The following is a 25,054-nucleotide window of genomic DNA, read 5'->3' as shown; positions in this document are numbered from 1 at the left end:
TCATATAACACGGTGCCCAAAACTGAACACAATACTCTCAATGTGGTCTCGCCAACACAAAACCAATATATAACTAATTTGTTTGAAGAAACTCCATATCAGTCATGGAATATTCTAGTAGGACAGCCTTTCAGAATGGAAATAAATAAAACTGAGGCAAGCAGTAGTAGCTTGAACAAATTTGAAGACTGCTCAGTAGGTTTTCAGCAGATTATCTGCAAACATTGTTCCAGAATTATTCTGTCCAAGCGTAATATGAGGTAGCTGTAATTCTTTGAAGCTGCAACTGAACCTCATTACTTGCTGTAGTCACACATCTGCTGCTGCTGTAGGCTATCATGGTTCTTAAAGCCTGTACAATTGAAGCCTGTACTCCATGTGATCATTTCAGGCACCAACATGCATTTGCGTTGACCGAGGCTCTCCAGGAAGAAGTGTTATAATATCACTTGCCTCAATGGCTATGTGAAGCAAGAGACAGACACTTTCCAGTCCTCCAATTCCCAAAGATCCAAGGTGACACAGATTGACTTCATGTTGCCCAGCATTTCCTCAAACGTGGAGATATGTGCAGCTTATTTGCATTTACTGGTGGCACATAATGCAAATTTCCTGTCAGCTGCCTTGATTTCTTCATCCTTGGCTCATACTCCATCTTGTCTATGTTTGACAGACACAAAATGCTGGAGTAACTCAGTGGGACAGGCAACATCTCTGGAGAGAAGGAATTGGTGACGTTTCGGGCCTATGCTTGGACTGTTAGGTCATGGAGTAGCAGGTTAACTACAAAGTATGGCAGGGCTGGGTTACAGCCAATGTACTGAATCAATAATCACCCTTGTGCAAATATCTGTTGTCTTCAATAAAAACAGAAAATGCTGGAAATAGCAATGCAGACAGCATCTGTACAGAAAGAAATACAGCTTCTTTTCGATGTCTGTAATCTATACTCATTTACGTGTTTGTGCATACATGTAGTGTATCCATAGTAGTTACATTTTGAGAAATAGATGTATCTTTTAATGAAGTCACTTCACATGTGGGCATTATCCAAATGGTCTGGGCCTTTAAAAAATAACTGTAAACTACAGAATTGTGTTGTCTGTCATTGTAGTCTGACCAAGCAACCTCAAGGGTCACGGGTGAAGTGTCTAGTACATATTCACCCTGAGGTGGGACAACACCTTTTCCCATTGAAGCAATGCTAGTCTCCTGGCATTACACTTGAAATTTATGTTTTATTTTTGCTTTTTGAATGCACATCTGTTGCTGGCCTCAACGGAAGTGGCTGGTTGTCTCGTTAGCTGTCATGCCTAGATGTATTTTGACAATATACATGCACAATGGTATTTTCAAAACGGTCCACACAATATAATAAAATATTATCAATTATGAACTTTAATTAGAATAATGGTGTAATTTTGTATGCATGCATGTATAGTACCACAATAGCTCAACTTCCCACAACAATGTGACATTCCTGATACTGGCACTCCTGAATGAATTTAATGCTGGTGTTTTGTTGGTATTCAATATGATAAGGACTGTATGAAAGTGTTGTAAAACATGACTGTTGATGTTGTATACACCGTTTACAACTCCAGTATTAAAATGGAGCAGTTGTAGGTTTTGCCTAGTTTGTCTTTATAGGAAAGCTCATCAGAATCCTGTCAATATTGCATCCAGTCCATGGGAGACACTGTCCAGTCCATCACAGGTACTGACGTTGACACCATCAAAGGGATCAATGGGAGGCACTTCCTCAAAAAGGCAGCCAATATCATCCAAGACCCTTACTACCCAGTCCACACTTTCATTTCACTCCTACCACCACTGGGAAGAAAGTATAGGAGTCTGAAAACCATGACTAGCAGCTTCAAGAATAGCTTCTTCCCAGCAACAATCAGACTCTTGAACATGACACATTAACATCAACTATGATACCTGTCTTTGGTTGCACTAAGGACATTGTTTTTGGACAATTTTGGGGATTATTAATTCATTGATTTTCTATATATTATCTATGTGTATTATGTTTACAGGCCTGTTAGGTTAATGCAAATAAGAATGTTATTATTGCATTGTAAGTACATATGCCAATTAAACACTCTTAACTCCTGACTTGGGGAATCTGAAGAAAAAGAGATGTTCTGTATTAATATTTAATCTAATTGTGAATAAAAAACTACAGGGTGAGGATGACTAAGAAAAAAATCTATATATAGAATACAATGTATTCTATCATTTTGATTTTACACAACTTATTTTTAAGTTCAGTTGTTACCATCAGGTGGACAACATAGATCCAACAGAACAGCTGAAAGATTAGTTATTTATATTGTTAGGTTTAGGAGGAAAATGACAGGTACAAAGAAAAACAAGACAATATCCTTGCTTTGAAGACACAAAGTGCTGGAGTAACTCAGTGGTCAGGCAGCATCTTTGGAGAACATGGATAGGTGATGTTACCTGTCTATGTTCTCCAGAGGTGCTGCCCAACCCACTGAGTTACTCCAGCACTTTGGGTCTTATTTTGTAAACCCGCATCTGCAGTTTCTTGTTTCTACTCTTCTTCCTATTGTCCTTGATTTTACCATCTTCGAGGCTCAAGAAGGGAATAAGAAGCATTTCATATCCATACACTGTCAAACAAGATAACCTCTAATAAGCCTGGAGGAGATCGTGAACCTACAGCCCCAGGCAGGGACTTGATTAATTGCCCTGCTTTTTTCAGAATAATCTATTTGGAAAGATTCAAGAAATGAAAGTTAAGTTGTTGGCAAGTGAACTTGCAAAATCCAGATTCCAAATCAACTGCCCCTGTAATGGGCTAAAGACTCTCTTTGAACTCCCCGAGTGAAGAAATGTTCCAGTCCCCTGCCAGGTTACAATATTTTAGTTACTAGCCTGAAAGGTGCCTAGACAGCCTTCTTCTTTGAGAAGGGTGCTCTGCATTGTGTGCGTGTGTCTCACATATTGCACCAAAAGAAGAATGGGTGCTAGAATGGCCATAACTAAGGAAATTGGGATTTATTATGCCCTAAAAGCTGAAAGAAGGCGAGTCAGAATTAACAAGGATTTAAAAAGAGCGCCAAAGGCCAGGTTCGAGTGTTTACCGTGAAGGTCGGAGAGAAGCAGCAGCCAGAAGCAGCGAAAGCTAGTATTGGCTGAAAGAAGGAAGAAGATTTAAAAAGAGCGCCAAAGGCCAGGTTCGAGTAATTTACAAATTAGCCCTCAAGTAGTTGATTAGGTAGCAGATACAAATAAATTCAGCTGTAGCGGAGCGGCATTGTTGGGAGCGGCTTTGTTGAGGTGAAGTGCCTTGGTGAGTAAAGTGCGAGTCTTTGGCTTGAGAGTATTCGGCGAGGAGACTACATTCAAAGGTGGAGAAGGTGAGAGGCACAACCTATTGGGATTTGTCTACTGAAATGATGACAGGCAAGTTGCTGCAGTGTATCTCTTGCAGGATGTGGGAAGTCAGGGACACTGCTGGTGCTTCTGATAACTGCATCTGAGGAAATTCTGTCCAGGTGCCGTTCCTGAAGGAGAACTGGAGCAGCAGCTGGATGATCACAGGACCATCCGGGAAAACGAGAGCTTCCTGGACAGGATCTACAATGACATTGTTACACGCTGAGGAAGGGAAGTAAGCATAGAATGCAGGTGACCCCTGTGGCTGTACTTGCTGAAAACAGGTACATCCTCTTGGAACCTGTCGGGACAGATGACACTTCCAGTACGAGCGGCGGACAGGTTTTTCAATCAAATCCTGGCACTGTGGCTCAACCGGAGAGGCCTACGTCAGATAATGCCATAGTGGTAGGTGACTCAATAGTGAGAGACACGGACAGGAGATTCTGTGGCAACAGGCGAGACTCAAGGATTGTGTGTTGCCTCCCTGGTTCCAGGGTCCAAGACGTCTCAGACCGATTGCTGGGCATCCTCAAGGGGGAAGAGGAGCAGCCGGAAGTGGTTGTGCATGTCGGCAAAAACAACATCAGGAAGAAGAGTAAGGAGGTTCTACAACGTAAGTTTAGAGATTTAGGATGAAGGCTGAAAAGCAGGACCTCCAGGGGGTTATTTCTGGTTTGCTTCCAGTACATCGTGCTGGTGAGAGCATGAACAGGGAGATAGGGGATCTGAATGTGTGGCTGAGGAACTGATGCAGGGGGCAAGGATTTAGATTTATAGACCACTGGGATCTCTTCTGGGGTAGGGGTGACCTGTACAAAAGAGACAGGTTGCACTTTAACTGGAGGGGGACCAACATACTGGCAGGCTGGTTTACGAGTGCTACACGTGTGGGTTTAAACTAAATAGCGGGGGCGAGGGGTCGACAAATTGGAAGAATAAGGATGGAGTTAAAGGGAAAGAGAGTATAGGAAAAGTTACGAAAGACACCTGAATTGATCGAACTAAAAGTCCACAAGGGATAAGAGAATAAAGTCAGGTTAAATAGGAACCGGTGTGAGAGGGGAGGTGAATACCGAATTAAAAGTGTTATATATGAATGCATGAACTGTAGAGATTGGTAGGTATGATGTTGTAGGAATTACAGAGACATGGCTGCAAGAGCTGGGAACTGAATATTCAGGGTTATATGTCATATCGAAAAGATAGACGTGTGGGCAGAGGGAGGTGGTGTGTCTCTGTTGGTAAGGAATGAAATTCAGTCCTTTGCGTGGGGTGACATAGAATCAGAAGATGTAGAGTCATTGTGGATAGAACTGAGAAATTGTAAGGGCAAAAAGATCCTTACATAGGAGACAGAAGGTCCAGGGTGACGGAGGAACTGAAGAAAATTCACATTAGTCAGGAAATGGTGTTGGGTAGACTGACGGGACTGAAGGCTGATAAATCCCCAGGGCCTGGTGGTCTGCATCTCAGGATACTCAAGGAGGTGGCTCTAGAAATCATGGACGCATTGGTGATCATTGTCCAATGTTCCATAGATTCTGGATCAGTTTGTGTGGATTGGAGGGTAGCTAATGTTATCCCACTTTTTAAGAAAGGAGGGAGAGAGAAAACGGGGAATTATAGACCAGTTAGCCTGACATCGGTGGTGAAGAAGATTCTGGAGTCAATTATTAAAGATGTAATAGCGGCACATTTGGATAGCAGTAACAGGATCGGTCCAAGTCAGCATGGATTTACGAAGGGGAAATCTAACGACTAATCTTTTGGAATTTTTTGAGGATGTAACAAGTAAAATGGATAAGGGAGAGCCAGTGGAAGTAGTGTGTCTGGACTTTCAGAAAGCCTTTGATAAGGTCCCACACAAGAGATTAGTGGGCAAAATTAGAGCACATGGTATTGGAGGTAGGGTATTGACATGGATAGAAAATTGGTTAGCAGACAGAAAACAAAGAGTAGGAACTAACAGGTCCCTTTCAGAATGGCAGGTAGTAACTAGTGGGATGCCGCAAGGCTTGTGGCTGGGACTGCAGCTATTTACAATATACATTAATGATCTAGATGAAGGAATTAAAAGTAACATTAGCAAATTTGCTGATGACACAAAGCTGGGTGGCAGTGTGAACTATGAAGAGGATGCTATGAGGATGCAGGGTGACTTAGATAGGTTGGGTGAGTGGGCAGATGCATGGCAGATGTAGTATAACGTGGATAAATGTGAGGTTATCCACTTTGGAGGCAAGAACAAGAAGGCAGATTATTATTTGAAAGGTGTCAGATTAGGAAAAGGGGAAGTGCAACGAGACCTGGGTGTTCTTGTCCATCAGTCACTGAAAGTAAATATGCAAATACAGCAGGCAGTGAAGAAAGCTAATGGCATGTTGGCCTTCATAACGAGAGGATTTAAGTATAGGAGCAAAGAGGTCCTTCTGCAGTTGTACAGGGCCCTGGTGAGACCACACCTGGAGTATTGTGTGCAGTTTTGGGCTCCTAATTTGAGTAAGGACATTCTTGTTATTAAGGGAGTGCAGATTAGGTTCACAAGGTTAATTCCTGGGATGGCGGGACTGTCATATGATGGAATGAAATGATTGGGCTTGTATTTGCTGGAATTTAGAAAGATGAGATGGGATCTTATAGAAACATATAAAATTATTAAGGGTTTGGACACGCTAGATGCAGGAAACGTGTTCCCGATGTTGGGGGAGTCCAGACCCAGGGGCCACAATTTAAGAATAAGGGGTAGGCCATTTAGAACTGAGATGAGGAAAAACCTTTTCACCCAGAGAGTTGTGAATTTGTGGAATTCTCTGCCTCAGAAGGCAGTGGAGGCCAATTCACTGGATGCATTCAAATGAAAGTTAGATAGAGCTCTAATGGCTAGATATGGGGAGAAGGCAGTAACTGATTGTGGATGATCAGCCATAATCACATTGAATGGCATTGCCAGCTCAAAGGGCCGAATGGCCTACACCTGCACCTATTATCTATGTTTCTTTGTATCTATGTTAAGCTAAGGCTACCATTTTTGCTTCTGTCACACCGCCGCATAGACTTCTAAGTCTGTATTGATGTTTACTGATGGGAGGGACTGCTCTACAAGCAACCCCTATAACCTCACATATCAATTATTGCACGTAATTGATGGTCCCTTTAAATAGCTCACTAAATACTTCCTTTTACTCAAGACTGGGCCCTTGATGCATTGAGTTTTCCCACCCTTTACAATTGGGCAATAATGAGGAATGTAGGGCAACTGGCACAGAAAACCCAAAGTAAATCAGCACCTACAAAACCAAAGAATTGCTGCCAAGAAACTCAATGTCATTTCATAGATTTCTGTTGGCAACTTCTGTGCAGGGAGGCTGAGGTGGACAGTGATATGTCCGAAGCCAAGAAATATTCTGAACAATAAACAAAGTGTTGGAGGAACAGTGTAGTGGAGAGAAATCTGGAAAAGAGAGGTTTGGGTGGGGCAAAGCCTGCCTTGTGGTAGACACAAAAAGCTGTAATAACTTAATGGGTCAGATAGCATCTCTGGAGAAGAGGAATAGGTGATGAGACCCTTCTTCAGACCAAGAGTCAAGGGAATGGGAAACGAGAAATATAGACAGTGATATAGAGAGATATAGAACAAACAAATGGAAGATATGCAAAAAAGTAACAATGATAAAGGAAACAGGCCTTTGTTAGTACTAGAGAGTACCCCGGTGGCTGTACACCTTGACAATAAGTACTCCTGTTTGAGTACTGTTGGGGGCGACAGCCTACCTGGGGGTAGCAACAGCGGCCAGGCCTCCGGTACAGAGACCGGTTCTGTTGCTCAGAAGGGTAAGGAAAACAAGAGGAGGGCATTAGTAATAGGGGACGCTATAGTTAGGGGGTCAGACAGGCGATTCTGTGGACGCAGTCGGGAGACCCGGTTGGTAGTTTGCCTCCCTGGTGCCAGGGTCTGGGATGTGTCTGAACGTGTCCAAGATATCCTGAAATGGGAGGGAGAGGAGCCGGTGGTCGTGGTACATATAGGTACCAATGACATAGGTAGCAAAAGAGAAGAGGTCCTGAAAGGAGAATTTAGGGAGTTAGGAGGAGAGTTAAGGAGAAGGACCGCAAAGGTAACAATCTCGGGATTACTGCCTGTGCCACGCGACAGTGAGAGTAGGAATGGAGCGAGGTGGAGGATAAAAGCGTGGCTGAAGGACTGGTGCAGAGGGCAGAGATTCAAGTTTCTGGATCATTGGGACCTCTTTTGTGGAAGGTGCGACCTGTACAAAAAGGATGGGTTGCACTTGAATCCGAGGGGGACCAATATCCTGGCGGGGAGATATGCAAAGGCTACTGCGGAGACTTTAAACTAGAACGGTTGGGGGGAGGGACTCAAATAGAGAAAGCTAGTGGACAGTGTGTGAGGCAGGAGGCAGAGAAGGGAAGCACTAAGACCCAACATGTAGGGGGGAAAGAAGAAAACAATAATAAACAGAGACTAAGAGGTGGTGGGGTTCTTAAATGTGTGAGCAGAGAGACAGAGGGGTGTAAAATGGGGGTAGAAGCAATAGGTAGCAGGGTGAAAAGTAAAAGTGGCAGGCAGACAAATCCAGGACAAAAATAAAAAAAGGGCCACTTTTCAACATAATTGTGTAAGGGGTAAGAGCGTTGTAAAAACAAGCCTGAAGGCTTTGTGTCTCAATGCAAGGAGCATTCGTAATAAGGTGGATGAGTTGAATGTGCAGATAGCTATTAATGAATATGATATAGTTGGGATCACGGAGACATGGCTCCAGGGTGACCAAGGCTGGGAGCTGAACATCCAGGGATATTCAATATTCAGGAGGGATAGACAGAAAGGAAAAGGAGGTGGGGTAGCGTTGCTGGTTAGAGAGGAGATTAACGCAATGGAAAGGAAGGACATTAGCTTGGAGGATGTGGTATCGATATGGGTACAGCTGCGAAACACTAAGGGGCAGAAAACGCTAGTGGGTGTTGTGTACAGGCCACCTAACAGTAGTAAAGTTGGGGATGGCATCAAACAGGAAATTAGAAATGCATGCAACAAAGGTAAAACAGTTATAATGGGTGACTTCAATCTACATATAGATTGGGTGAATCAAATTGGCAGGGGTGATGAGGAAGAGGATTTCTTGGAATGTATGCGGGATAGTTTTCTAAACCAACATGTAGAGGAACCGACAAGAGAGCAGGCTATTCTAGACTGGGTACTGAGTAATGGGAAGGGTTAGTTAGCAGACTTATTGTGCGTGGCCCATTGGGCAAGAGCGACCATAATATGGTTGAGTTCTTCATTAGGATGGAGAGTGACATTGTTAATTCAGAAACAATGGTTCTGAACTTAAAGAAAGGTAACTTTGAGGGTATGAGACGCGAATTGGCCAAGATTGACAGGCAATTAACTCTTAAAGGGCTGACGGTGGATATGCAATGGAAGGCATTTAAAGACTGCATGGATGAACTACAACAATTGTTCATCCCAGTTTGGCAAAAGAATAAATCAGGGAAGGTAGTGCATCCGTGGATAACAAGGGAAATCAGGGATAGTATCAAAGCAAATGATGAAGCGTACAAATTAGCCAGAAAAAGCAGCCTACCAGAGGACTGGGAGAAATTCAGAGACCAGCAGAGGTGGACAAAGGGCTTAATTTGGAAAGGGGAAAATAGATTATGAAAGAAAACTGGCAGGGAACATAAAAACTGACTGCAAAAGTGTTTATAGATATGTGAAGAGAAAGAGATTAGTAAAAACAAATGTAGGTCCCTTGCAGTCAGAAACAGGTGAATTAATCATGGGGAACAAGGACATGGCGGACCAATTGAATAACTACATTGGTTCCGTCTTCACCAAGGAAGACATAAATAATCTGCCGGAAATAGCAGGGGACCACGGGTCAAAGGAGATGGAGGAACTGAGTGAAATCCAGATTAGTCGGGAAGTGGTGTTGGGTAAATTGAATGGATTAAAGGCCGATAAATCCCCAGGGCCAGATAGGCTGCTTCCCAGAGTACTTAAGGAAGTAGCTCCAGAAATAGTGGATGCATTAGTGATAATTTTTCAAAACTCATAAGATTCTGCAGTAGTTCCTGAGGATTGGAAGGTAGCTAATGTAACCCCACTTTTAAAAAAGGGAGGAAGAGAGAAAACGGGGAATTACAGACCAGTTAGTCTAACATCGGTAGTAGGGAAACTGCTAGAGTCAGTTATTAAAGATAGGATATCAGCACATTTGGAAAGTGGTGAAATCATTGGACAAAGTCAGCATGGATTTACGAAAGGTAAATCATGTCTGACGAATCTTATAGAATTTTTCGAGGATGTAACTAGTAGCGTGGATAGGGGAGAACCAGTGGATGTGTTATATCTGGACTTTCAGAAGGCTTTCGACAAGGTCCCACATAAGAGATTAGTATACAAACTTAAAACACACGGTATTGGGGGTTCGGTATTGATGTGGATAGAGAACTGCCTGGCAAACAGGAAGCAAAGAGTAGGAGTAAACGGGTCCTTTTCACAATGGCAGGCAGTGACTAGTGGGGTACCGCAAGGCTCAGTGCTGGGACCCCAGCTATTTACAATATATATTAATGATTTGGACGAGGGAATTGAATGCAACATCTCCAAGTTTGCGGATGACACGAAGCTGGGGGGCAGTGTTAGATGTGAGGAGGATGCTAGGAGGCTGCAAGGTGACTTGGATAGGCTGGGTGAGTGGGCAAATGCATGGCAGATGCAGTATAATGTGGATAAATGTGAGGTTATCCACTTTGGTGGCAAAAACAGTAAAGCTGACTATTATCTAAATGGTGGCCGATTAGGAAAAGGGGAGATGCAACGAGACCTGGGTGTCATGGTACACCAGTCATTGAAAGTGGGCATGCAGGTGCAGCAGGCAGTAAAGAAAGCGAATGGTATGTTAGCATTCATAGCAAAAGGATTTGAGTATAGGAGCAGGGAGGTTCTACTGCAGTTGTACAGGGTCTTGGTGAGACCACACCTGGAGTGTTGCGTACAGTTTCGGTCTCCAAATCTGAGGAAGGACATTATTGCCATAGAGGGAGTGCAGAGAAGGTTCACCAGACTGATTCCTGGGATGTCAGGACTTTCTTATGAAGAAAGACTGGATAGACTCGGATTGTACTCGCTAGAATTTAGGAGATTGAGGGGGGATCTTATAGAAATGTACAAAATTCTTAAGGGATTGGACAGGCTAGATGCAGGAAGATTGTTCCCGATGTTGGGGAAGTCCAGGACAAGGGGTCACAGCTTAAGGATAGAGGGGAAATCCTTTCGGACCGAGATGAGAAAAACATTTTTCACGCAGAGAGTGGTGAATCTCAGGAACTCTCTGCCACAGAAGGTAGTTAAGGCCTGTTCATTGGCTATATTTAAGAGGGAGTTAGATGTGGCCCTTGTGGCTAAAGGGATCAGGGGGTATGGAGAGAAGGCAGGTACAGGATACTGAGTTGGATGATCTGCCATGATCATATTGAATGGCGGTGCAGGCTCGAAGGGCCGAATGGCCTACTCCTGCACCTATTTTCTATGTTTCTATGTTAACTGTGGGTTAGGTGAAAATTAGTTACATACAATGAAACTCACCTGAACGACAGTGCCTTGTGGTAGATGGATACAGGTAAAGGGGATAATTGGCAGATGGATGGAGTAAGTCACAAAGGCTAAAGGTGATAAAAAGACAAAGGGTGACAGATAAGGAAAAAAGAGGAGGTGTGAAATATTAAAGCTGGAGAGAGGGATAAGGGTGTGAAAGAAAAGTGGGAGGGGAAAGTGGAATAAAAGGGAAATATGGTACTCAAGGAAAGGAGATGAGTGTGGGAGGGGGGGGATTGAGCAGGATGACCAGTGGAGAAATGTATTCGGATCTTGGGGCGGGTGAGGGATCAGGGAAATGGGCAATTGTGTTTGGGAGTATTACTTGAAATCCCCCCACTCTCCCCTTCCCTATGTCTACTTCCACCCTTATCCCTTCGGGGTTCAGTATTGATGTGGATAGAGAACTGGCTGGCAGACAGGAAGCAAAGAGTAGGAGTAAACGGGTCCTTTTCACAATGGCAGGCAGTGACTAGTGGGGTACCGCAAGGCTCAGTGCTGGGACCCCAGCTATTTACAATATATATTAATGATTTGGACGAGGGAATTTAATTCAACATCTCCAAGTTTGCGGATGACACGAAGCTGGGGGCAGTGTTAGCTGTGAGGAGGATGCTAGGAGGCTGCAAGGTGACTTGGATAGGCTGGGTGAGTGGGCAAATGCATGGCAGATGCAGTATAATGTGGATAAATGTGAGGTTATCCACTTTGGTGGCAAAAACAGGAAAGTAGACTATTATCTGAATGGTGGCCGATTAGGAAAAGGGGAGATGCAACGAGAACTGGGTGTCATGGTACACCAGCCATTAAAAGTAAGCATTCGGGTGCAGCAGGCAGTGAAGAAAGCGAATGGTATGTTAGCATTCATAGCAAAAGGATTTGAGTATAGGAGCAGGGAGGTTCTACTGCAGTTTTACAGGGTCTTGGTGAGACCACACCTGCAGTATTGCGTACAGTTTTGGTCCCCTAATCTGAGGAAAGACATTCTTGCCATAGAGGGAGTGCAGAGAAGGTTCACCAGACTGATTCCTGGGATGTCAGGACTGTCTTATGAAGAAAGACTGGATAGACTTGGTTTATACTCTCTAGAATTTAGGAGATTGAGAGGGGATCTTATAGAAACTTACAAAATTCTTAAGGGGTTGGACAGGCTAGATGCAGGAAGATTGTTCCCGATGTTGGGTAAGTCCAGAAAAAGGGGTCACAGTTTAAGAATAAGGGGGAAATCTTTTAGGACCGAGATGAGGAAAACATTTTTCACACACAGAGTGGTGAATCTCTGGAATTCTCTGCCACAGAGGGTAGTTGCGGCCAGTTCATTGGCTATATTTAAGAGGGAGTTAGATGTGGCCCTTGTGGCTAAAGGGATCAGGGGGTATGGAGAGAAGGCAGGTACAGGATACTGAGTTGGATGATCAGCCATGATCATATTGAATGGCGGTGCAGGCTCGAAGGGCCGAATGGCCTACTCCTGCACCTATTTTCTATGTTTCTATGTTTCATTTCACTCCTCTCTCCTCTCTATATCCGACACCCTTTTGTCTTCTTTTCACCTCTAACCTTTATCACTTACTGCCAATCACCCCCACACCCTCTCCCCACACCTGTATCCACCTATCACTTGTCGGGCTTTGCACCACCCCACCTCTCCTTTCCAGTTCTCCTCCTTCCCACTTCACTCAGTCTGAAAAAGGGTCCTGACTCAAAAAGACATCTGTTCATTCCCTCCATTAATGCTGCCTGAGCTGCTAGTTCTTCCATCTTTTTGTTTCTTGCTCAAGATTTCAATATCTGTAGTTTCTTGTGTGTCCAATGTTCTCTCAGGGAATGTTTAAACACATCTCACCCAATTTACATTTGCCCTTGCACTGAGAGAAAGCATGTGCAACACAGCCTGAAATGCTTCATTGCATAACATTGACTAATATAGATAATGTTATGTACATAAAGTGTAACTTCATTGCATCTCAGTATTCCAAATTGAAATGCAGATCTTCTTAATGGTGTCCTGCGATGCAAAACCTTTATTTTAATGGTATATTCACCGACAGAAATGGGAGTATGAAATGTGTTTAATATATGAGGTTGCGCATCAATAATATTGCCTTCTTCCAAGCTCACCAGAGCACATACCATACCATACCATGATGATCAGTCCAAAATGCTTGATATCGGTGTGTGCAAATACATCAGATTGCAAATTTATATCAATGTCCAATTTGCCAGCAAATCGGGATATAATTATGCCATTAAGGTCCTGGAGTCCAATTTGCCACTCAATTTGACGGTCTATGCCTTAACACATTCATCTTCCTTTGAACCATTAGATTCTTTATTCATTCATTAATTATTTTAACATTTGCTGTTTGCTGGTATGGTCATTAATTAATTAATTCCCACACTTTTTAATTAATTCATTATTTTTTGTCATCCAGATTCAAAAAAATAAATCCATTAAAAAAAATCAATTTACCCAGTATTCACAACCCTATTTATGCAGAGAGTTCTAGATTGCCACAATGCTTTGTGCAGAAATTGATCTAATCAGCCTTTCTCTGATGTTAAGAGTTTGTACTTTGTTCTGAAATTCTTCACCAAAGCAAATACGTGTTGTGCTCTGTTAAATTATTTTATTCAAAGTCAAATATATTTGTCTTTGTTTATTTAACTGGATGTGGGCATCACTGGCTATGGCTGTATCAGTTGCCATTACAAGTCATCCTTCAAATTCAAAGCTAAATTTGTGCAATTTTGAATTACAATTTAGGTCCCGGAATCTTTGTGCTCCACCACGCCTTTCTAATGTGCAGCATCGAGAGTTGAACCCAAAGCTCCTAATCAAACTTCAAGACAACAGAAACCTTTGTTTTTCTCATTTCTATTTCTGATGCCTTGATATTGGGGCTAACATCCCATTAGTTTTTTTTTTAAACTTAAAAACAGGGGCGGAAATCCTGGGGGGGGGGGCATGGGGGACGCGTTCGCCCCCCCCCCCCACCCGTTTTGAGAGGTGGGGGACGACCACCCCCTCCCATTTTTTGTAATCTGGATTTAAAAACTCGGTGAAATCTCCAATTTCCGCGAGACAGTGGGGGTCGGACTGCTGATCGAGGGCGCCGATTGGACGAGAGAGACGTCGGTCAGCAGGCAATGGGGGCGGGACATAATAATTCAGCGCGATCATTGGAGGAGGGAGTTGTCGGTCAGATGCGGAGGTAGGGGGGTTGGGACTGAGGAAAGAGTGCGATGATTGGAGGAGGGAGACGTGCCAAAACACTCTCGGCAGCCCTGACATAGACCTGCGCCTCATCCGCAGCCAGGATTAATCCCGTCTCTCCGATGCTGCAATCGCTGCCGAACCCCCACTGGACCATCCCCGTCCTCACCCGAGTGCCCCCTTGGGGGTGGACAGAGACGTCAAGAGTCAGACGGGATCTCTGCCCCCAGGCCCATAGCCAGCGCAGAGAAACAGCGCTAAACCCAGCTCAACTCAGCCTGTCCTGCCGGGTTAACCTACAGCCCTGCCTGGACTTACGGGAAATATGGCCCAGGTTTACAGCCAGCACGGAGAAGCAGCTCTAGCTCCACGACTCCAGGCTGGTGTCCCGTCAGGGCTGTAGGTTAACCCGGCGAGCCAGGCAGAGTTGAGCTGCATTTAGCACTGGATTGAGCCTCCGAAGATTCGCGTGTGTGTGTGAGTGTGCACATGCGCGCGCGGCCGCCAAGAAATTGTGTCCCCCCCCTGTTCCCCCCAAATTTTGATTTCCGTGCCTGTTTTAAATGATCTTTTATTGATATTCTTCATTTAAAATGGTCTTCAAAATGAAGCTTTTGTTCATCTATTCTGATATATTGATGGTCAATTTTTGTTTTATAAAGTTCTCTGAAGTGCTTTAGTAGGTTTTACTATGCTAAAAGTCTCAGAGCTGAATTTGTATGCAATGATATACAAATCGCTTTTTTGCTTCCACAATTCCCAGTCTTTTACCATTGAGAAACCACTTCTGTTTTTGGATCCAAAGCTAATTAAACTTACACATTTTCCCACATTCATCTCCATTTGTTCCATCAACCATCTCATTTAACTATGTTAAATACTAAAAGGGAATCTAATTACAAAATTTACCATGTTTGTTATTTCCTTAATCCTGAGTGTAGTCACTGCATCGGTCTTTAAAGGTGCACCTATTCCCTTAACATGCTTTGCCTTGCATTTCAAACATAATTTATTGCTACCATTGATAGTCCTTGCAACTGCCTTGCAATTTATTTTTTATTCATTTAGATTTTGTTTAGTTACCCCAATCTAATGAAATTATATTTTCCCTAAATTTGTTTAAATCTATTTCTGGTGTTACCTCTTACTTGATATTATTGACCAAAATTGTTTATTTTGCACGAGTGGAAATTTGACTTGGCGTATGTACTAGTTTGATCAAAAATAGGTTTAGTTAATTTATTTAAGTTGAATTGTTATTCTCCCTTTACCAGCTCAAATCAAACAGCAAAATCAAACGTACTACAGTGATAAAATGTAAAATGTTCACTTCCAATTAGAACATTAACTTAACATGAATTGTCCAATAGTTCTAAAAATCACTAGCTGAAAACTGCTTGATTAAAAATTTACCTTTCCTGGTTCAGGTGCTCCACCTCTTCCAGTCTATGTGAAAATAAAAATTGCATATTAGAACTATGTTATTTCTGTCACGTTTTCTTGATCTCTGTATTTATACATTTCTCTCAAAATAAGTCAATTTTGTTGACTTAGATTTACCCATAATGTTCCAACAGCGTGATCACCCAATGAGAATTCCTTTCTTCTTATTATTGTAATTTCACTGTAGCTATATCTTTTATTATTTTTGCAAATCTTTATTGAATTTTTCTGTCCTATTTCCAAATCATCTAGCTTGGAATATTTAGCTTGCAGTCACACACAACCTGTAACCAATATTCTCTGTAATGGCAACTGCAAAATACCCTATAACACTTCAGTTTTAACTAATTATATCACACCCATTCTGACAATGTTTTGCACACAGTTGATCTAATCGGCTTCTTTCTGTTTGTGCTCTATATATTACCATACAATTATTTGAAAGCACCAATTATTAATGGAATGGTGCATGGTGCAACGAGCGGCATTCTTTAGTAACTTGTCAGTTTCTTTGTTGAACTAAATTAAGGCGCATGTTGCAATCAAAAGCGCTTGAACAATTGGTTGGGAAGAAAGCCAAACTGTGAGACAGAGGACTGCGCCCTTACTAAGCCCTTTGCCTTATTCTTTAGATCACATTATATTTGCAATGAATTAACAACTGCACAACAATGGTATTTACAAATTAATTCACACCAAGACCAAGAATACATGCCGAATGAAAGGATTGAGAAATAATACACCACACTGCGAGAAGGAAAGTCAAGGCTACAGAGAGGATACATTTACAGAAAGGTGCAACAGATGAGAAACTAGCTCATTGGAGAGATCAGAAAAAAAAACTAAATTGTTTTCGTCAGGGGAGTAAAGGCTAAAGGCAGATTTAGTGAAGATATTCAAGATTACAACATGTTTATAGTGCTGCCTGTCCCACTAAATTACTACAGCTTTTTGTGTCTCTCTTCTGTTTATAGTGTAGGTTGCAAGAAATGCAGGTTTGTATTGGTTGTCGGAGAGGTATTTGCTCGGACTACAAGTTGATGAAAAACATTTGTTCTGTGCTTCCGTTCCTGTTTTTAAAAAAAAGTTGCTGGACGATTGCATAGAAACATAGAAAATAGGTGCAGGAGGAGGCCATTCGGCCCTTCAAGCCAGCACCGCCATTCATTGTGATCATGGCTGATCGTCCCCAATCAATAAGCCGTGCCTGCCTTCTCCCCATATCCCTTGATTCCACTAGCCTCTAGAGCTCTATCTAACTCTCTCTTAAATTCATCCAGTGACTTGGTCTCCACTGCCCTCTGTGGCAGGGAATTCCACAAATTCACAATTCTCTGGGTGAAAAACCTCACCTCAGTCTTTAATGGCTTCCCCTTTATTCTAAGACTGTGGTTCCTGGTTCTGGACTCGCCCAACATTGGGAACATTTTTCCAGCATCTAGCTTAACCAGTCCTTTTATAATTTTATATGTTTCAATAAGATTCCCCCTCATCCTTCTAAACTCCAGTGAATACAAGCCTAGTCTTTTCAATCTTTCCTCATATGACAGTCCCGCCATCCCAGTGATCAATCTCGTGAACCTACGCTGCACTGCCTCAATCACAAGGATGTCCTTCCTCATATTAGGAGACCAAAACTGTACACAATACTACAGATGTGGTCTTACCAGAGCCCTATACAACTGCAGAAGAACCTCTCTACTCCTATACTGAAATCCTCTTGTTATGAAGGCCAACATTCCATTTGGCTTCTTCACTGCCTGCTGTACCTGCACGGCAACTTTCATTGACCGGTGTACAAGGACACCCAGGTCTCGCTGTACCTCCCCCTTACCTAACCTAACCCCATTGAGATAATAATCTGCCCCCTTGTTTTTGCCAACAAAGTGGATAACCTCACATTTATCTATATTATACTGCATCTGCCTCGCAACTGCCCACTCACTCAACCTGTCCAGGTCACCCTGCAACCTCCGAACATCCTCTTCACAGTTCACACTGCCACCCAGCTTTGTATCATCCGCCAACTTGCTAGTGTTGCTCCTAATTCCCTCATCCAAATCATTAATATATATGGTAAACAGTTGTGGCCCCAACACCGAGCCTTGCGGCACTCCACTCGACACTGCCTGCCATTCTGAAAAGGACCCGTTCACTCCTACTCTTTGCTTCCTGTCTGCCAACCAATTTTCTATCCACGTCAACACCCTACCCCCAATACCATGTGCCCTAATTTTGGTCACCAGTCTCCCGTGCAGAACCTTATCAAAGGCTTTCTGAAAGTCTAGATACACTACATCCACTGGCTCCCCTTCATCCATTTTAATTGTCACATCCTCAAAAAATTCGAGAAGATTAGTCAAGCATGATTTTCCTTTCATAAATCCATGCTGACTTGGACAAATCCTTTTACTGCTATCCAAATACCCCATTATTACCTCTTTAATAATTGACTCCAGCATCTTTCCCACCACCAAAGTCAGGCTAACTGGTCTGTAATTCCCCGTTTTCTCTCTCGCTCCTTTCTTGAAAAGTGGGATAACATTAGCTATCCTCCAATCCACAGGAACTGATCCTGAATCTATTGAACATTGGAAAATGATCACCAATGTGTCCACTATTTCTACTCACCTCTCCGCGGACCCTGGGATGCAATCCATCAGGCTCAGGGGATTTATCATCCTTCAGTCCCATTAGCCTACCCAATACTATTTCTCGCCTAATGAAAAATTTCTACCCCCTTAGATCCTCTGTCCTCCAGTACTTCTGGAAGATTGTTTGTGTCTTCCTTAGTGAAGACAGATCCGAAGTACCTGTTCAACTCTTCTGCCATTTCCTTGTTCCCCATAATATTTTCACCCCTATAACCATATAACAATTACAGCACGGAATAAGGCCATCTCGGCCTTACAAGTCAGTGCCAAACACTTATTTTCCCCTAGTCCCATCTACAGTGGCTTGCAAAATTATTCATACCCTTTGAACTTTTCCACATTTTATCACGTTGCAACCACAAACGTAAATGTATTTTATTGGGATTTTATGTGATAGACCAACACAAAGTGGCGCATAATTGTGAAGTGGAAGGAAAATGATACATGGTTTTCAAATTTTTTTACAAATAAAAAACTGAAAAGTGTGGCGTGCAAAAGTGTTCAGCCCCCTTTACTCTGATACCCTTAAATAAAATCCAGTGCAACCAATTGCCTTCAGAAGTCACCTAATTAGTAAATAGAGTCCACTTGTGTGTAATCTAATCTCAGTATAAATACAGCTGTTCTGTGAAGGCCTCAGAGGTTTGTTAGAGAACATTAGTGACAAACAGCATCATGAAGCCCAAGGAACACACCAGACAGGTCAGGGATAAAGTTGTGGAGAAGTTTAAAGCAGGGTTAGGTTATAAAAAACTATCCCAAGCTTTGAACATCTCACGGAGCACTGTTCAATCCATCATCCGAAAATGGAAAGAGTATGGCACAACTGCAAACCTACCAAGACATGGCCGTCCACCTAAACTGACAGGCCGGGCAAGGAGAGCATTGATCAGAGAAGCAGCCAAGAAGCCCATGGTAACTCTGGAGGAGCTGCAGAGATCCACAGCTCAGGTGGGAGAATCTGTCTACAGGACAACTATTAGTCGTGCACTCCACAAATGCACTCTTTATGGAAGAGTGGCAAGAAGAAAGCCATTGTTGAAAAAAAGCCATAAGAAGTCCCGTTTGCAGTTTGCCACAAGCCATGTGGGGGACACAGCAAACATGTGGAGGAAGGCACTCTGGTCAGATGAGACCAAAATTGAAGTTTTTGGCCTAAATGCAAAACGCTATGTGTGGCGGAAAACTAACACTGCACATCACCCTGAACACACCATCCCCACTGTGAAACATGGTGGTGGCAGCATCATGCTGTGGGGATGCTTTTCTTCAGCAGGGACAGGGAAGCTGGTCAGAGTTGATGGGAAGATGGATGGAGCCAAATACAGGGCAATCTTGGAAGAAAACTTGTTAGAGTCTGCAAAAGACTTGAGACTGGGGTGGAGGTTCACCTTCCAGCAGGACGACGACGCTAAACATACAGCCAGAGCTACAATGGAATGGTTTAGATCAAAGCATATTCATGTGTTAGAATGGCCCAGTCAAAGTCCAGACCTAAATCCAATTGAGAATCTCTGGGAAGACTTGAAAATTGCTGTTCACAGACGCTCTCCATCCAATCTGACTGAGCTTCAGCTATTTTGCAAACAAGAATGGGCAAAAAATTCAGTCTCTAGATGTGCAAAGCTGGTAGAGACATACCCCAAAAGACTTGCAGCTGTAATTGCAGCGAAAGGTGGTTCTTCAAAGTATTGACTCAGGGGGGCTGAATACTTTTGCATGCCACACTTTTCAGTTTTTTATTTGTAAAAAAATGTGAAAACCATGTATCATTTTCCTTCCACTTCACAATTATGCACCACTTTGTGTTGGTCTATCACATAAAATCCCAATAAAATACATTTACGTTTGTGGTTGTAACGTGACAAAATGTGGAAAAGTTCAAGGGGTATGAATACTTTTGCAAGCCACTGTACCTGCACTCAGACCATAACCCTTCATTCCTTTCCCATCCATATACCTATCCAATTTATTTTTAAATGATAAAATCGAACCTGCCTCCACCACTTCCACTGGAAGCTCATTCCACACAGCTACCACTCTCTGAGTAAAGAAGTTCCCCCTCATGTTAGCCCTAAACTTCTGTCCCTTAATTCTGAAGTCTTGTTTGAATCTTCCCTACTCTCAATGGGAAAAGCTTATCCACGTCAACTCTGTCTATCCCTCTCATCATTTTAAAGACCTCTATCAAGTCCCTCCTTAACCTTCTGCGCTCCAAAGAATAAAGCCCTAACTTGTTCAACCTTTCTCTGTAACTTAGTTGCTGAAACCCAGGCAACATTCTAGTAAATCTCCTCTGTACTCTCTCTATTTTGTTGACATCCTTCCTATAATTGGGCGACCAAAATTGTACACCATACTCCAGAATTGGTCTCACCAATGCCTTGTACAATTTTAACATTACATCCCAACTTCTATACTCAATGCTCTGATTTATAAAGGCTAGCACACCAAAAGCTTTCTTTCCCACCCTATCTACATCAGATTCCACCTTCAGGGAACTATGCACAGTTATTCCTAGATCCCTCTGTTCAACTGCATTCCTCAATTCGCTACCATTTACCATGTACGTCCTATTTTGATTTGTCCTGCCAAGATGTAGCACCTCACACTTATCAGCATTAAACTCCATCTGCCATCTTTCAGCCCATTCTTCCAAATGGCCTAAATCTCTGGAAATTTGGAAATCTACTTCATTATCCACAACACCACCTATCTTAGTATCATCTGCATACTTACTAATCCAATTCACCACACGATCATCCAGATCATTGATGTACATGACAAACAACAGTGGACCCAACAGAGATCCCTGAGGCACCCCACTAGTCACCGGCCTCCAACCTGACAAACAGCCATCCACCATTACTCTCTGGCATCTCCCATTCAGCCACTGTTGAATCCATCTGGCTACTCCTGCATTAATACCCAACAATTGAACCTTCTTAACCAACCTTCCATGAGGAACCTTGTCAAAGGCCTTACTAAAGTCCATATAGACAACATCCACTGCTTTACCCTCATCAATTTCCCTAGTAACCTCTTCAAAAAATTCAAGAAGATTAGTCAAACATGACCTTCCAGGCACAAATCCATGTTGACGGTTCCTAATCAGACCCTGTTTATCCAGATGCTTATATATATTATCACTAAGTATCCTTTCCATTAATTTGCCCACCACTGGTCAAACTAACAGGTCTATAATTACTAGGTTTACTCTTAGAACTCTTTTTAAACAATGGAACAACATGCGCAGTACGCCATCCTCCAACACTATTCCAGTTTCTAATGACATTTGAAATGTTTTTTGTCATTGCCCCTGCTATTTCTACACTAACTTCCCTCAATGTCCTAGGGAATATCCTGTCAGGACCTGGAGACTTATCCACTTTTATATTTTTCAAAAGTGTCAGTATTTCTTTTTCTTTGGATCTCATAGTTTCCATAACTACTCTACTTGTTTCCCTTACCTCACATAATTCAATATCCTTCTCCTTGGTGAATACCGAAGAAAAGAAATTGTTCAATATCTTCCCCATCCCTTTTGGCTCTGCAGATAGCTGCCCACTCTGTCTCTCTAATGGACCAATTTTATCCCTCGTTATCCTTTTGCTATTAATATAGCTGTAGAAACCCTTTGGATTTACTTTCACCTTACTTGCCAAAGCAACCTCATATCTTCTTTTAGCTTTTCTAATTTATTTCTTAAGATTCTTTTTACATTCTTTATACTCCTCAAGCACCTCATTTACTCCATGCTGCCTATAATTATTGTAGATCTCTCTCTTTTTCCAAACCAAGTGACCAATTTCCCTTGAAAACCAAGGCTCTTTCCAATTTTTACTATTTCCTTTCAACCGAACAGGGACATAAAGATTCTGTACTCTTAAAATTTCCCCTTTAAATGTCCTCCATTTCTCTTCTACATCCTTCCCATAAAACAAAATGTCCCAATTCACTCCGTTTAAATCCTTTCGCATCTCATCAAAGTTAGCCTTTCTCCAATCAAAAACCTCAACCCTCGGTCCAGTTCTGACCCTCTCCATAATTATATTGAAACTAATGGTATTGTGATCACTGGACCCGAAGTGCTCCCCAACGCATACCTCCGCCACCTGACCTGTCTCATTTCCTAACAGGAGGTCCAGCATTGCCCCTTCTCTAGTAGGTACCTCTATGTATTGCTGCAAAAAACTATCCTGCACACATTTTACAAACTTCAAACCATGCAGCCCATCTACAGAATGTGTTTCCCAGTCTATGTGTGGGAAATTGAAATCTCCCACAATCACTACCTTGTGCTTACTACTAATATCTGCTATCTCCTTACATATTTGCTCTTCCAATTCTTGCTCCCCATTTGGCAATTTATAATAAACCCCTATAAGTGTTGCTACACCTTTCCCACCTCAGTTCCACCCAAATAGCCTCCCTAGACGAGCCCTCTAATCTATCCTGTCAAAGCACTGCTGTAACATCTTCCCTGACAAGCAATGCAACACCTCCACCTCTTGCCCCTCCAATTCTATCACACCTGAAGCAACGAAATCCTGGAATATTTAGTTTCCAATCACAGCCCTCCTGTAACCATGTTTCACTGATCGCCACAACATCATACTTCCAGGTGTCAATCCAAGCTCTAAGCTCATCCACCTTTCTTACAATGCTCCTAGCATTAAAATATACACATTTAAGAAACCCACCGCTTCTTATTCTGTTTATTATCTTTTTCTTTTCTCCCCTAGATTTTGGGTCCGAGTGCTTCCCTTCTCTGCCTCCTGCCTCACACTCTGTCTACTAGTTTTCTCTATTTGAGTCCCTCCCCCCAACCGTTCTAGTTTAAAGTCTCCCCAGTAGCCTTTGCAAATCTACCCGCCTGTCAGCCTTCAAGGGACCCACATTTGACTTGCTATTCTTTTTCCCTTAACATATCTAAACAAGCTTTTACTGTCCTTTACATTCCCCTCGTACTTCATCTTTTCAGCCCGTATTGCCCGTTTTGTTTCCTTCTGTTGCTATGGAAGTTTCCCAATCCTCGGGCTTCACTGGATTGAAGTTAAACGTGACTTCTAACGCCTTCAACATCAAAATCAACATCAAGGACTTCCATATCAGGACAAAACAAAAGTTATGTAATTTATTTAACATCTTACCTTGCTTTTTGATGTGGTTTCATTTTAATCTGTTGATTCGAAATATGTTATTTAGGCCCCGATATCAGCAGTGTCTTGCCTGCCGATATCGCGGGGCTTAAATCATGGCAGCAGCCACATTCCGATCTATCACAATCCACTCTCAAGATAATCAAATTCATTATTTTTTTGCACAATCATGTCATAAGAACATCTAACTCATCAATATTTTGTGTTATTGTTTATCAATGATCAATATTTTCTTACTAAATATCTGATTGAAAACTTCCACAGTACCTAGTTTTTAGTTTTAATCAGGTTTAGTATGAAAATATTGATCATGGATATACAATAACACAAAATATAGATAACTTAGATATTCTTATGACATGATTGTGCAAAAAAGAATGATTTTGATTATCTTGAGAGTGGATGTTTGTGGACTTTAAATAAATGCCTGTGTAAAACGACCCTTGCCTGCAGCAGAGGTATAAACCAACAGAGTAAAATTAATGGGAATTAATCATTCAATTCCTTCCATTGGCATAGAAATTCATGAAAAAGTGAGATTTAAAAATCATGTTATATTGTGAATTCTTGTGTGAATGGGATCAGTTTGTTATTTGGATACTTTGGCTATTTAAATAAAATATTTTTAGTCTTTTCTTAAGAATGGGATAGATGTTTAGATCTAGTAATTGTATTTAGATGAATTTAATTGATTTGATGACACTGTTGAATATGATTTTTTTGTTGGGTATTTAATATCTGTTTTAACGTTAAAGTAATATTAAAGTTCTGATCTTGAGAATATCACATTTTTGAATTTTCAAGGCAGCCTGTCTAAAATCTTATTACTATTTCCATCACAACGGTCAATTTTGACAATATGACAGTATGACAATAAAGGTATTCAATTTTGTAATTATCTACAATTAGGTAAGTAACTAATTATATGCTTTAATTTTAGGTCATCCAAGTAAGATGTATCATATTTGTTTCAGATGCTTCAATCTATAATACCTGAAAATTTCATTCAGTTCTCTTATTTTTTAAGAAAGTTATGGATTTTTATGTCAATTGATTGTCCTCGATCACAGCTTTTCTGTTAAGTTAATGGAAAAGCAATAGGGAACAAAATGCTAATTTCCGGGTATGAAATCACCATAACTTTTATAATACTGAAGATATGAAAGTGAATTAGGTATCCAGTTATTTTATTTTTATGCTTTATCTGATGGGATAAATTACAGGTTTGATTTTTTTTATCTCAAAATTTTGGAACATTCCTACTAACTTGTATTTCTCAGTATCAACAATGTGCTTGTACATTAAAATATTACTACCGTCTGAAATAGCAGTGTGCTTGGTGACCTTCAAACACAAGCAAAACAAACAATTCACTAACTGTGATAATGAAATGTTCTAGCTTTTGAAAAAAATCCAAAAGAGAATGCTGGAAATACTCAAGTGTTATCAATTCAGACAGGCAATCACTGACATGAAATGTTAGCTCTATTTATATCTCTACAAATGCTGCTTGACCTCCGTGCTTTCCAGCATACTATTTTAATTT

The 25,054-nt window shown here is 41.8% G+C and overlaps 1 protein-coding gene across 2 annotated transcripts in view; it reads right to left on the bottom strand.

The window, feature by feature from the left end:
* LOC116973426 (cytosolic 5'-nucleotidase 1A-like) overlaps nt 1-25,054 on the bottom strand; it is a 69,746-nt gene that overhangs the window by 2,284 nt on the left and 42,408 nt on the right. For both annotated transcript variants that reach the window (XM_033021490.1, XM_033021491.1), the window contains one exon: nt 15,663-15,695. In XM_033021490.1, coding sequence (XP_032877381.1) covers nt 15,663-15,695 — 33 coding nt within the window. The remainder of the gene's footprint in view (nt 1-15,662; nt 15,696-25,054) is intronic.

This window comes from Amblyraja radiata, chromosome 5 (genome assembly GCF_010909765.2).
Source record: "Amblyraja radiata isolate CabotCenter1 chromosome 5, sAmbRad1.1.pri, whole genome shotgun sequence".
In the NCBI taxonomy this organism is placed as follows: Eukaryota; Metazoa; Chordata; class Chondrichthyes; order Rajiformes; family Rajidae; genus Amblyraja; species Amblyraja radiata.
The sequence above is the reverse complement of the archived record's forward strand: the minus strand, read 5'-3'. Positions and strand labels throughout refer to the sequence as shown.